At 47.3% G+C, this 13,415-nt stretch overlaps 1 protein-coding gene across 2 annotated transcripts in view; it reads right to left on the bottom strand.

Annotated features, from left to right (window-relative positions):
* Window positions 1-13,415, bottom strand: part of LOC310865384 (suppressor of fused homolog) — a 79,991-nt gene that overhangs the window by 53,283 nt on the left and 13,293 nt on the right. Inside the window, exons 4-7 of one of the 2 annotated variants that reach the window (XM_083774481.1) lie at window positions 11,905-12,047; window positions 5,111-5,196; window positions 3,197-3,269; window positions 211-367 (exon numbers count right to left, since the gene is read on the bottom strand). In XM_083774481.1, coding sequence (XP_083630607.1) covers window positions 211-367; window positions 3,197-3,269; window positions 5,111-5,196; window positions 11,905-12,047 — 459 coding nt within the window. The remainder of the gene's footprint in view (window positions 1-210; window positions 368-3,196; window positions 3,270-5,110; window positions 5,197-11,904; window positions 12,048-13,415) is intronic. The other variant, XM_083774482.1, reaches the window with a different exon arrangement.

Here is a 13,415-nt window from a genome sequence, read left to right as displayed (position 1 = left end):
AGCAGATCTACAAGCTCATATCGCGCCACCGAGTGGCGCGATACGAGCTTGTAGGTCTGCTATTTTTGAAAAATCGAACAGCGACTGACATTTCTAGAATCTGATCTCAGAATCAGAATGGGTTAATCAGACCATAGTGTGTTGTGTCCAGTGGAAACCATCGTATTAATCTGATCTCAGGTCAGAATGGGTTAAAAGCGTTGTGTGTACCTTTGTCCGACAGCCTCCGTGGTTGTGACCCGATGCAGATGGAGCGGCTGTCCTCCTCGTCCTCCGGCGGTCGACTCAGGTCGTCCCAGACGCACTTGGCGCTGACGCCGCTCAGGTTGGAGCCCTCGCTCTCGATGCCCAGGTCCACCCTCTCCTGCTTGGAGGAGCAACACACAGACGCAAACATTAGACTAGCCCTTAGACTCTAGATGCCCAGGTCCACCCTCTCCTGCTTGGAGGAGCAACACACAGACGCAAACATTAGACTAGCCCTTAGACTCTAGATGCCCAGGTCCACCCTCTCCTGCTTGGAGGAGCAACACACAGACGCAAACATTAGACTAGCCCTTAGACTCTAGATGCCCAGGTCCACCCTCTCCTGCTTGGAGGAGCAACACACAGACGCAAACATTAGACTAGCCCTTAGACTCTCGATGCCCAGGTCCACCCTCTCCTGCTTGGAGGAGCAACACACAGACGCAAACATTAGACTAGCCCTTATTAGACTCTAGATGCCCAGGTCCACCCTCTCCTGCTTGGAGGAGCAACACACAGACGCAAACATTAGACTAGCCCTTATTAGACTCTAGATGCCCAGGTCCACCCTCTCCTGCTTGGAGGAGCAACACACAGACGCAAACATTAGACTAGCCCTTAGACTCTAGATGCCCAGGTCCACCCTCTCCTGCTTGGAGGAGCAACACACAGACGCAAACATTAGACTAGCCCTTAGACTCTAGATGCCCAGGTCCACTCTCTCCTGCTTGGAGGAGCAACACACAGACGCAAACATTAGACTAGCCCTTAGACTCTCGATGCCCAGGTCCACCCTCTCCTGCTTGGAGGAGCAACACACAGACGCAAACATTAGACTAGCCCTTAGACTCTCGATGCCCAGGTCCACCCTCTCCTGCTTGGAGGAGCAACACACAGACGCAAACATTAGACTAGCCCTTAGACTCTCAATGCCCAGGTCCACCCTCTCCTGCTTGGAGGAGCAACACACACAGACGCAAACATTAGACTAGCCCTTAGACTCTAGATGCCCAGGTCCACCCTCTCCTGCTTGGAGGAGCAACACACACAGACGCAAACATTAGACTAGCCCTTAGACTCTAGATGCCCAGGTCCACCCTCTCCTGCTTGGAGGAGCAACACACAGACGCAAACATTAGACTAGCCCTTAGACTCTCGATGCCCAGGTCCACCCTCTCCTGCTTGGAGGAGCAACACACAGACGCAAACATTAGACTAGCCCTTAGACTCTAGATGCCCAGGTCCACCCTCTCCTGCTTGGAGGAGCAACACACAGACGCAAACATTAGACTAGCCCTTAGACTCTAGATGCCCAGGTCCACCCTCTCCTGCTTGGAGGAGCAACACACAGACGCAAACATTAGACTAGCCCTTAGACTCTAGATGCCCAGGTCCACTCTCTCCTGCTTGGAGGAGCAACACACACAGACGCAAACATTAGACTAGCCCTTAGACTCTCGATGCCCAGGTCCACTCTCTCCTGCTTGGAGGAGCAACACACAGACGCAAACATTAGACTAGCCCTTAGACTCTAGATGCCCAGGTCCACCCTCTCCTGCTTGGAAGAGCAACACACAGACGCAAACATTAGACTAGCCCTTAGACTCTCGATGCCCAGGTCCACTCTCTCCTGCTTGGAGGAGCAACACACAGACGCAAACATTAGACTAGCCCTTAGACTCTCGATGCCCAGGTCCACCCTCTCCTGCTTGGAAGAGCAACACACAGACGCAAACATTAGACTAGCCCTTAGACTCTAGATGCCCAGGTCCACCCTCTCCTGCTTGGAGGAGCAACACACAGACGCAAACATTAGACTAGCCCTTAGACTCTCGATGCCCAGGTCCACTCTCTCCTGCTTGGAGGAGCAACACACACAGACGCAAACATCAACACTAGCACTCCGAAGAAAACCAAACGAAACGCTAAAAAAGGAGGCCGACATGACATGATTTACAGTGCCTAAGCCAAGAACTGAAGCAATGAAGAATACAGTCATGTACAGGGCAATGACTTTCTGGAACTCTCTACCAGTATGCATTACAGAAATTAAGGGTAAAAGGCATTTTAAGAAAAGACTAAAGGACTTTTTATATATATGGTAAATTGTAATTCTGTTTATTTTAATGTAATCTAGAGTAAATGCACGGTTGTTGCATGGTTGTTATGCTTTAATGTATTTATTTTGTGATGTCTGTAATGTTGTTCTTATTTCAATTTTTGTATGTATATTATTCTGTGAGGACCCCAGGAAGAATAGCTGTTGCCAGGTGTAACAGCTAATGGGGATCCTAAATAAACTAAACTAAACATCTACGAATACATCTACACTGTAGATGTATTCGTAGATGTCATGTCAGCCTCCCTTTTGTTTTGGTGTATTGTTCAGAGCAGGTGGACTGTGTAGATTCTACAGTCAACCTGCTCTGAAAAATACACCAAGTCAAATTTGTTGACGACAATACCACAATGCATAGAATTAACCCATTTTTGGGGCGGGAACCCCTTTTGGTGTTTTAAAGCATTATGTTATACTTTAGCTATTCCTTTTTCATGCTTTAGCTATTGAAAAATAGCAGATCTACAACTTGTAGGTCTGCTATTTTTGAAAAATCGTGAAAATGTGCCTCAAATCTTTGAATATATATTATTACAGAGTGAACATTTTTAACTCAAATCTTTGCTTCTGGGGGGGGTCCCTGGAACAACATATTTTCAGATGGGGGGGCGGATTTGGGGTCAGATTTGGGGTCCTTGACATGAAATATTGAGCACCACTGATACAGAAACATAAGGTTTTTCAGAAAAATTTAAGGATTTTGAAGACTTTTTTTTTTTTTTTCGACGTCAGGCCTAAATGGGTTAAAACACAGTTGCAAAGCCAGGGACCGCCTGCATGTCAGTAATAGCATCACACAAAAGCATACGTAGAAAACAAGCAAAGTCTTACTTGTAAGTGTGGATCAATGTCAAAGATGGTCTCTCCTCTTCTCATGTCTGTGATGAGCCAAGGGCCGCCCGCACTGTACACAGAAGACAGGACAATCATGTACTGTACACAGAAGATAGGACACTGTACACAGAAGACAGGACGATAATGTACTGTACACAGAAGATAGGACACTGTACACAGAAGACAGGACGATCAGGCACACAGGTTTGAGTTCCTTGAACCCCACCTCCCTCTGGTAGACGGTACAAAGTACCAAAAGCTAACGCTAACATCTAGAAAAATCCCTTCATTCCTAATGCCATTAAAGTACCATTCTGAGCGGGAACCCCTTTTGGTGTTTCAAGCATTATGTTATACTTTAGCTAGTATTATATAGCAGATCTACAAGCTCGTAGAGCGGGACAGAGTGCCGCGCTACGAGCTTGTAGGTCTGCTATTTTTGAAAAACAATTGTGAAAATGCGGCACAAATCTTTGAATATATATTCTTTCAGAGCGAACATTTTAAACTCATATCTTTGCTTCTGAGGGGTTCCTGGAACAACATATTTTCAGATGGGGGTCGGTGGCCAAATACATATCATTTTTGGGGAACTTGACATGTAATATTGAGCACCACTGATATAGAAACATGAGGTATTTCAGAAAACTGTCAGGATTTAGAAGACATTTTTTAAATTTTGACGTCAGGCCTAAATGGGTTAAGGCACTAAATGATACCATGTCTCGCTAGATTTGGGTTTTTTTTTATGTATTTGCCACTTTTCCATGAAAAACAATTGTGTAAGTGTTGTTACTGTTGTTGTTGCCGTTTGTTTTTTACTGTTGTTGAGACCGAAGACACATTTCCACACGTGGACAATAAATTAAACTAACATAGTTCATAGAACAGCACTCGGCAACAGATGGTGGTGGGGGTAAGTGAAGTTCAGTGAGATTCCTGTCCAAATCTAACTGAACTTCTTTATAGCTCAGCCAGACGGGACAAAACATTCTATTTAATTGTTCAAATATTAATATTTATCTAAATATACAAAGTGAAAAAAGAAGAAGCTACTTCAATAGTATTGCCCAGCCAAAGGTTAGCCTGTGTGGACGTTGGTGTTGGTGAGTGTTGACTCACTCCTCACACCAAGGGGTTCTCAAACTACGTCATGTCCAGGACACCCACATTGATATATTTGGCCGTCCAAAGTTCTGCCATATTGTTCTGCTATTTTTGAATAGCCAGTGTATAAAATATTGATTTTAAAGTGGTTAAAATGATTGTGATGATCGCGTTGTGAGCTTGTAGATCGGCTATTTTCCATGCCAAGTGTAAAATGACTTATACTGGAGGACTAGTACCGGTACATTCCTAACATTTTAGTCTAGTTTCTATCTGTTGACGAAATTGTCAGTATATATTTAGTCTTAGTTTTAGTCATCATAGCTTAGTTTTCCTCTAATTTTGTTTTTGTCAGCGTTTAAAGGTAGTCGACGAACATTTTGCGTCTTTTAGTTTTAGTCGACAAAAACAACATTGCAGCAAGCGTCATTACGACGGCATCGAGGCCCGCCAAAATACATTTCGTTCGACTAAATCCAACTGTAGATTTAGTCGACTAAAACTAGACTAACACTAAAGCATTCCAGGTGACTAAAAATGTGACTATAACCCATTTTGGGCGGGACCCCTTTTTGGTGTTAGCATTATGCTATGATTTAGCTATTGAAAAATAGCAGATCAACAAGCTACGAGCTTGTAGGTCTGCTATTTTTGAAAAATCAAAGAACGACTGACATAGAAACATAGCTGTTTCAGAAAACTGTCAGGATGTGGAAGACATTTTTAGAATCTGATCTCGGGTCAGAATGGGATAAACTAAATGAAAACTATTCAAGAGACTATGACTAAAACAGTGCCACTCACACATGGACCCCTCGCAGAAGGTCCAGGATACCTTGACCGTTCCACTGCTGGGCAGCCTGGAGCTCCTCCGTGCACACGCCCACGATCTGCAGCAAGGAAACACCACAAGACACACAGTTTAGTTTTAGTTTCATTTAGTTTTGCCTTTATTTTATATTAGACAGACAGTAGGCTGACAGGAAATGGGGGAGAGAGAGATGGGGGAGTAAAGCAAGTAGACTTGCCGAGCCATGAGGCCCATAGGGCAGGAGCCTATCTCCTGTTTCTGTAGCCATGAGGCCCATAGGGCAGGAGCCTATCTCCTGTTTCTGTAGCCATGAGGCCCATAGGGGCAGGAGCCTATCTCCTGTTTCTGTAGCCATGAGGCCCATAGGGCAGGAGCCTATCTCCTGTTTCTGTAGCCATGAGGCCCATAGGGCAGGAGCCTATCTCCTGTTTCTGTAGCCATGAGGCCCATAGGGCAGGAGCCTATCTCCTGTTTCTGTAGCCATGAGGCCCATAGGGGCAGGAGCCTATCTCCTGTTTCTGTAGCCATGAGGCCCATAGGGCAGGAGCCTATCTCCTGTTTCTGTAGCCATGAGGCCCATAGGGCAGGAGCCTATCTCCTGTTTCTGTAGCCATGAGGCCCATAGGGCAGGAGCCTATCTCCTGTTTCTGTAGCCATGAGGCCCATAGGGGCAGGAGCCTATCTCCTGTTTCTGTAGCCATGAGGACCATAGGGGCAGGAGCCTATCTCCTGTTTCTGTAGCCATGAGGCCCATAGGGCAGGAGCCTATCTCCTGTTTCTGTAGCCATGAGGCCCATAGGGGCAGGAGCCTATCTCCTGTTTCTGTAGCCATGAGGCCCATAGGGGCAGGAGCCTATCTCCTGTTTCTGTAGCCATGAGGCCCATAGGGCAGGAGCCTATCTCCTGTTTCTGTAGCCATGAGGCCCATAGGGGCAGGAGCCTATCTCCTGTTTCTGTAGCCATGAGGCCCATAGGGGCAGGAGCCTATCTCCTGTTTCTGTAGCCATGAGGCCCATAGGGCAGGAGCCTATCTCCTGTTTCTGTAGCCATGAGGCCCATAGGGGCAGGAGCCTATCTCCTGTTTCTGTAGCCATGAGGCCCATAGGGCAGGAGCCTATCTCCTGTTTCTGTAGCCATGAGGCCCATAGGGGCAGGAGCCTATCTCCTGTTTCTGTAGCCATGAGGCCCATAGGGGCAGGAGCCTATCTCCTGTTTCTGTAGCCATGAGGCCCATTGGGCAGGAGCCTATCTCCTGTTTCTGTAGCCATGAGGCCCATTGGGCAGGAGCCTATCTCCTGTTTCTGTAGCCATGAGGCCCACAGGGCAGGAGCCTATCTCCTGTTTCTGTAGCCATGGGGCCCATAGGGCAGGAGCCTATCTCCTGTTTCTGTAGCCATGAGGCCCATAGGGCAGGAGCCTATCTCCTGTTTCTGTAGCCATGAGGCCCATAGGGGCAGGAGCCTATCTCCTGTTTCTGTAGCCATGAGGCCCATAGGGCAGGAGCCTATCTCCTGTTTCTGTAGCCATGAGGCCCATAGGGCAGGAGCCTATCTCCTGTTTCTGTAGCGTGAGGCAGCTTGGTGTACAAGTACACCCCCTGGACATGACGCTAGTATGTCGCAGGGACTTACCCCCAATCCAACCCTTGATGCGAGTGTCATGTCAAGCAGGGAGGCACTGGGTCCCATTTTTAGAGTCTTTGGTATGACCCGGACGGGGATCGAACCCCGACCTCCCAGTCTCAGGGCAGACACTCTAACCACAAGGCCACTGAGCTGGTATGGGGGAGTGACATGCAGTAAAGGCCGTCGGGATCGGGAGTCGAACCCGCGGCACACTGCCAGACTCGGGCTATACCGGCCAAGGTGCCTGGACCGCTGAGCAACGGCCCAGGCCAAATTAATTTAGTTTTAAGTCACATTTTAGTCACCTGAAAATGTTCTAGTGTTAGTCTGGCTTTAGTCGACTAAATGTCATACGATTTTAGTCGTCGACTAAATCTACAGTTGATTTAGTCGACTAAAATGTGTTTTGACAGGCCTTGATGTCGTTGTAATAGCAGATTTTACACTTTGGTTGGCATGCTGAAAATAGCAGATCTGCAAGCTCACCTTGTACTTGTAGATCTGCTATTTTCAGCATGCAACCTAGCACAAAACTGGATCTCTTTTTTCTTTTAAGATATTTTTTGCGGCTTACGCCTTTTATTGGTGGGGTGAAGGGACAGACAGTAGGCTGACAGGAAACGGGAGAGAGATGGGGGGATGACATGCAGTAAAGGCCGTGTCGGGCTCGGGAGTCGAAACCCGCGGCACACTGCGACTGGATCACCAGTCGGGTGCCCAGACGGTTACGCCACCGCCTGGGCCAAAACTGGATCTCTTGTCCACTAGTCCCTTCTCTAACATTTTAGTCTAGTTTTTATTTGTTGACGAAATTGTCAATATATTTAGTCTTAGTTTTAGTCACCATAGATTCCTTTCTATTTAGTTTTAGTCTGTGAAAAAAGGTAGTCGACGAACATTTTCCGTCTTAGATTTAGTCGACGAAAACAACATGCCTGATTTATACTTAAACGTGTGTCGTACACTCATAATGGCACCTCTCTGTGTGTGTCGTGAACTCATAATGGCACCTCTCTGTGTGTGTCGTGAACTCATAATGGCACCTCTCTGTGTTTGTCGTGAACTCATAATGGCACCTCTCTGTGTGTGTCGTGAACTCATAACGGCACCTCTCTGTGTGTGTCGTGAACTCATAATGGCACCTCTCTGTGTGTGTCGTGCACTCATAACGGCACCTCTCCGTGTGTGTCGTGAACTCATAATGGCACCTCTCTGTGTGTCGTGAACTCATAATGGCACCTCTCTGTGTGTGTCGTGAACTCATAATGGCACCTGTGTGTGTCGTGCACTCATAATGGCACCTCTCTGTGTGTGTCGTGAACTCATAATGGCACCTCTCTGTGTGTGTCGTGAACTCATAATGGCACCTCTCTGTGTGTGTCGTGAACTCATAATGGCACCTCTCTGTGTGTGTCGTGAACTCATAATGGCACCTCTCTGTGTGTGTCGTGAACTCATAATGGCACCTCTCCGTGTGTCGTGAACTCATAACGGCACCTCTCTGTGTGTGTCGTGAACTCATAATGGCACCTCTCCGTGTGTGTCGTGAACTCATAATGGCACCTCTCTGTGTGTGTCGTGAACTCATAATGGCAACTCTCTGTGTGTGTCGTGAACTCATAACGGCACCTCTCTGTGTGTGTCGTGCACTCATAATGGCACCTCTCTGTGTGTGTCGTGAACTCATAATGGCACCTCTCTGTGTGTGTCGTGAACTCATAATGGCACCTCTCTGTGTGTGTCGTGAACTCATAATGGCACCTCTCTGTGTGTGTCGTGAACTCATAATGGCACCTCTTTGTGTGTGTCGTGAACTCATAATGGCACCTCTCTGTGTGTGTCGTGAACTCATAATGGCACCTCTCCGTGTGTCGTGAACTCATAATGGCAGCTCTCCGTGTGTGTCGTGAACTCATAATGGCACCTCTCTGTGTGTGTCGTGAACTCATAATGGCACCTCTCTGTGTGTGTCGTGAACTCATAACGGCACCTCTCTGTGTGTGTCGTGAACTCATAATGGCACCTCTCTGTGTGTGTCGTGAACTCATAATGGCACCTCTCTGTGTGTCGTGAACTCATAACGGCACCTCTCTGTGTGTGTCGTGAACTCATAACGGCACCTCTCTGTGTGTCGTGAACTCATAATGGCACCTCTCTGTGTGTGTCGTGAACTCATAATGGCAGCTCTCCGTGTGTGTCGTGAACTCATAATGGCACCTCTCCGTGTGTGTCGTGAACTCATAACGGCACCTCTCTGTGTGTGTCGTGAACTCATAATGGCACCTCTCTGTGTGTGTCGTGAACTCATAATGGCACCTCTCTGTGTGTGTCGTGAACTCATAATGGCACCTCTCTGTGTGTGTCGTGAACTCATAATGGCACCTCTCTGTGTGTGTCGTGAACTCATAATGGCACCTCTCTGTGTGTGTCGTGAACTCATAATGGCACCTCTCTGTGTGTCGTGAACTCATAATGGCACCTCTCTGTGTGTCGTGAACTCATAATGGCACCTCTCTGTGTGCGTCGTGAACTCATAATGGCACCTCTCTGTGTGTGTCGTGAACTCATAACGGCACCTCTCTGTGTGTGTCGTGAACTCATAACGGCACCTCTCTGTGTGTGTCGTGAACTCATAATGGCACCTCTCTGTGTGTGTCGTGAACTCATAATGGCACCTCTCCGTGTGTGTCGTGAACTCATAACGGCACCTCTCTGTGTGTGTCGTGAACTCATAACGGCACCTCTCTGTGTGTGTCGTGAACTCATAATGGCACCTCTCTGTGTGTGTCGTGAACTCATAATGGCACCTCTCCGTGTGTGTCGTGAACTCATAACGGCACCTCTCTGTGTGTGTCGTGAACTCATAATGGCACCTCTCTGTGTGTGTCGTGAACTCATAACGGCACCTCTCCGTGTGTGTCGTGAACTCATAATGGCACCTCTCTGTGTGTGTCGTGAACTCATAATGGCACCTCTCTGTGTGTGTCGTGCACTCATAATGGCACCTCTCTGTGTGTGTCGTGAACTCATAATGGCACCTCTCCGTGTGTGTCGTGAACTCATAATGGCACCTCTCCGTGTGTGTCGTGAACTCATAATGGCACCTCTCTGTGTGTGTCGTGAACTCATAATGGCACCTCTCTGTGTGTGTCGTGAACTCATAATGGCACCTCTCCGTGTGTGTCGTGAACTCATAATGGCACCTCTCCGTGTGTGTCGTGAACTCATAATGGCACCTCTCCGTGTGTGTCGTGAACTCATAATGGCACCTCTGTGTGTGTCGTGAACTCATAATGGCACCTCTCTGTGTGTCGTGAACTCATAATGGCACCTCTCTGTGTGTGTCGTGAACTCATAATGGCACCTCTCTGTGTGTGTCGTGAACTCATAATGGCACCTCTCTGTGTGTGTCGTGAACTCATAATGGCACCTCTCTGTGTGTGTCGTGAACTCATAACGGCACCTCTCTGTGTGTGTCGTGAACTCATAACGGCACCTCTCTGTGTGTGTCGTGAACTCATAATGGCACCTCTCCGTGTGTGTCGTGAACTCATAACGGCACCTCTCTGTGTGTGTCGTGAACTCATAACGGCAGCTCTCTGTGTGTGTCGTGAACTCATAATGGCACCTCTCTGTGTGTGTCGTGAACTCATAATGGCACCTCTCTGTGTGTGTCGTGAACTCATAATGGCACCTCTCTGTGTGTGTCGTGAACTCATAATGGCACCTCTCTGTGTGTGTCGTGAACTCATAATGGCACCTCTCTGTGTGTGTCGTGAACTCATAATGGCACCTCTCTGTGTGTGTCGTGAACTCATAATGGCACCTCTCTGTGTGTGTCGTGAACTCATAATGGCACCTCTCTGTGTGTGTCGTGAACTCATAATGGCACCTCTCTGTGTGTGTCGTGAACTCATAACGGCAGCTCTCTGTGTGTGTCGTGAACTCATAATGGCACCTCTCTGTGTGTGTCGTGAACTCATAATGGCACCTCTCTGTGTGTGTCGTGAACTCATAATGGCACCTCTCTGTGTGTGTCGTGCACTCATAATGGCACCTCTCCCAGACACTCAGTCAACACGGCGCGTTGTGAGCTGGAGGCAGATTTTCTAGCATTACACTGCATATTAAATCAAGCACAGCTATGCTGTGAAGTTTGCGAACGTGTGCTACGAGCCTAATCCCTTTATCCACCATTGATTTTTCTCAGGACTATTAATTTAAAGAAGAAAGCACACACATCTTGTCAATAAATCGCCAGGTGCAGGACAGAAGAAGTCGACATCTAAAAAACAAGAGAACCTGCACACTGGATCATGCTGTGTGCTTCCTGATTGGTTAATCATTGCGACCGGGGGGTTTTTCCGGACCAATGACAAAGCTTCTAGGAACATCTTTGAATGCAGATTGTGGCCAGATTGTGTCACAGAGACTAATTGTTTTTGGGAGTGTTTTACCCATTGCTGGCTGTCTGAATATAAAAACAAAAAGAAAAAAAAGTAATTAACATTTTTACATATTATTGCTTATAGCAGCTTTAAGTTAACCAATTTAAAATAGCCTTGGGAGCCATTTGTATTAATAATAATACATTTTATTTATAAGGCGCCTTTCAGGGCACTCAAGGTCGCCGTTACAACAGGTTAAAACAGTTTATACAAACATAGTTAAAAGCAAAACATAACCAAGCAGTGGACTAAGGTCCACTTCACTTGCCGTTGTTCTGTCCCCTGTACCATGTTGATCTGTTCCTGTATTGTACTGTGTTTTTGTATGGACGTAGTGTTGGGTGCTTGCACATATGCACACATGGCATCAACGCATGGTGTTGTGTGCAGGCACATTACACTTTGTCTTTCTTTTATCTGTATTGTACTGTGTTTTTGTATGGACGTAGTGTTGGGTGCTTGCACATATGCACACATGGCATCAACGCATGGTGTTGTGTGCACTGTGCAGGCACACTACACTTTGTCCTTCTTTTCATCATTCCTTTTTTAAGAGCCTGCTCAGGGACCTCAGATGAAATTTAGCTTTGGCTAACTCTGGCCCATTTACATTGATGTGATTAATGAGCTTTGTCCACCGTCAAATAAATAACCAAGGTACAGCTTGCAGCAGAGGTCAGCCATATGCCTGCCTAAACAGGTGGGTATTCTCACCTGCAGAAAAGTGATAGTGCCAAAGACGGTGAGGACGGGTTGCATCTGTGGGTCCTCCGTTAGCAGCATGTGCTGGATGCGAGACTCGCTACTGTCCAGCGGACTGTGCCATGAAACGTGGTCCCCGCTGCAAAATGTGTTTTCTGTAGAAGGAAGAGGAGGAGGAAGAAGATGTGGGCTTGAATTACAAAGCAAAAAAAAAAATCTTTCCAGCTCCAAGTAAAACACATGTCGACACCCCTTTACGAGAGTGTTAATTTGGACGGAGAACTTGGATCGTTGGGTTTCTATAAGCCGTCAAGACCCAAAGGGTTGCGTAGGAGTGAGAGAGAGAGAGAGAGAGAGAGGTTAAGAAAAAAGAAATTCATCTGCTTGGGAGGTAACATGCACCCGTTCCAGATTCACTGCCTAAGAAAAGGAGGGGAATGAAGACAGCCAGGAACCCGTATTCATCCAGCATAGACGCAGCCCACCCACGTGCAAATTGACCCCAGCTGGAGAGAGTAGAAGGGGGTTGAAAGGGTGGAGGAGGGGAGGGGCATAGCTTGGAGAGAATGGCCTTTCTCTCCACCCGGCCGGCTTTTAAAGACCCCTCCATCCCTCCTCGACCGACCTTTAATGTATACAATACATCATATACACACACTGAGGATTTAAAACAACTTAGCAGCACATTGTCTCTCTCCCTCTCGCGCTCACATGCTCAGACATGGGCCGTCACAGTCCCACTGATAAGATTAGTTTAGCCAATTATTTGACTTTTTTGGAAATTATCACACGTCAGTGTTGGTAATATAAATGATGTCTTTGCTTTTTCAAAATAGAAAATCTAGTTAGTTTAGTATTGCTGCAGGAATACTCCACTGTAGAGTAAGTAGCCTTGCCGAGCCATGAGGCACATAGGGCAGGAGCCTATCTCCTGTTTCTGTCCCCTGGACATGACGCTAGTATGTCGCAGGGACTAACCCCCAATCCAACCCTTGATGCTGAGCGCCAAGCAGGGAGGCACTGGGTCCCATTTTTACAGTCCCCCAATCCAACCCTTGATGCTGAGCGTCAAGCAGGGATGCACTGGGTCCCATTTTTAGAGTCCCCCAATCCAACCCTTGATGCTGAGTGCCAAGCAGGGAGGCACTGGGTCCCATTTTTAGAGTCCCCCAATCCAACCCTTGATGCTGAGTGCCAAGCAGGGAGGCACTGGGTCCCATTTTTAGAGTCCCCCAATCCAACCCTTGATGCTGAGTGCCAAGCAGGGAGGCACTGGGTCCCATTTTTAGAGTCTTTGGTATGACCCGGCCGGGGTTTGAAGTTTGAACCCGGACCTCCCAGTCTCAGGGTCGGACAGAGATGTAGGTGTGGGCAAAAATAAATCAGTGATATATCGCAATTTTTACACAATATCATGCCACAATATCAATATCGAATCGCCAAGTTCAGAATCGATTTGTTTCTATATTTATAAATGTATTTATTGATTCGTGTCCAGAAAGACTGACTGACATTATCTGGCT

Source organism: Protomyctophum parallelum (assembly GCF_964188405.1).
Source record: "Protomyctophum parallelum genome assembly, chromosome: 10".
NCBI classification, from domain to species: Eukaryota; Metazoa; Chordata; class Actinopteri; order Myctophiformes; family Myctophidae; genus Protomyctophum; species Protomyctophum parallelum.
Note: the sequence above shows the minus strand (reverse complement) of the source record. Positions and strands in the feature narration are given on the sequence as shown.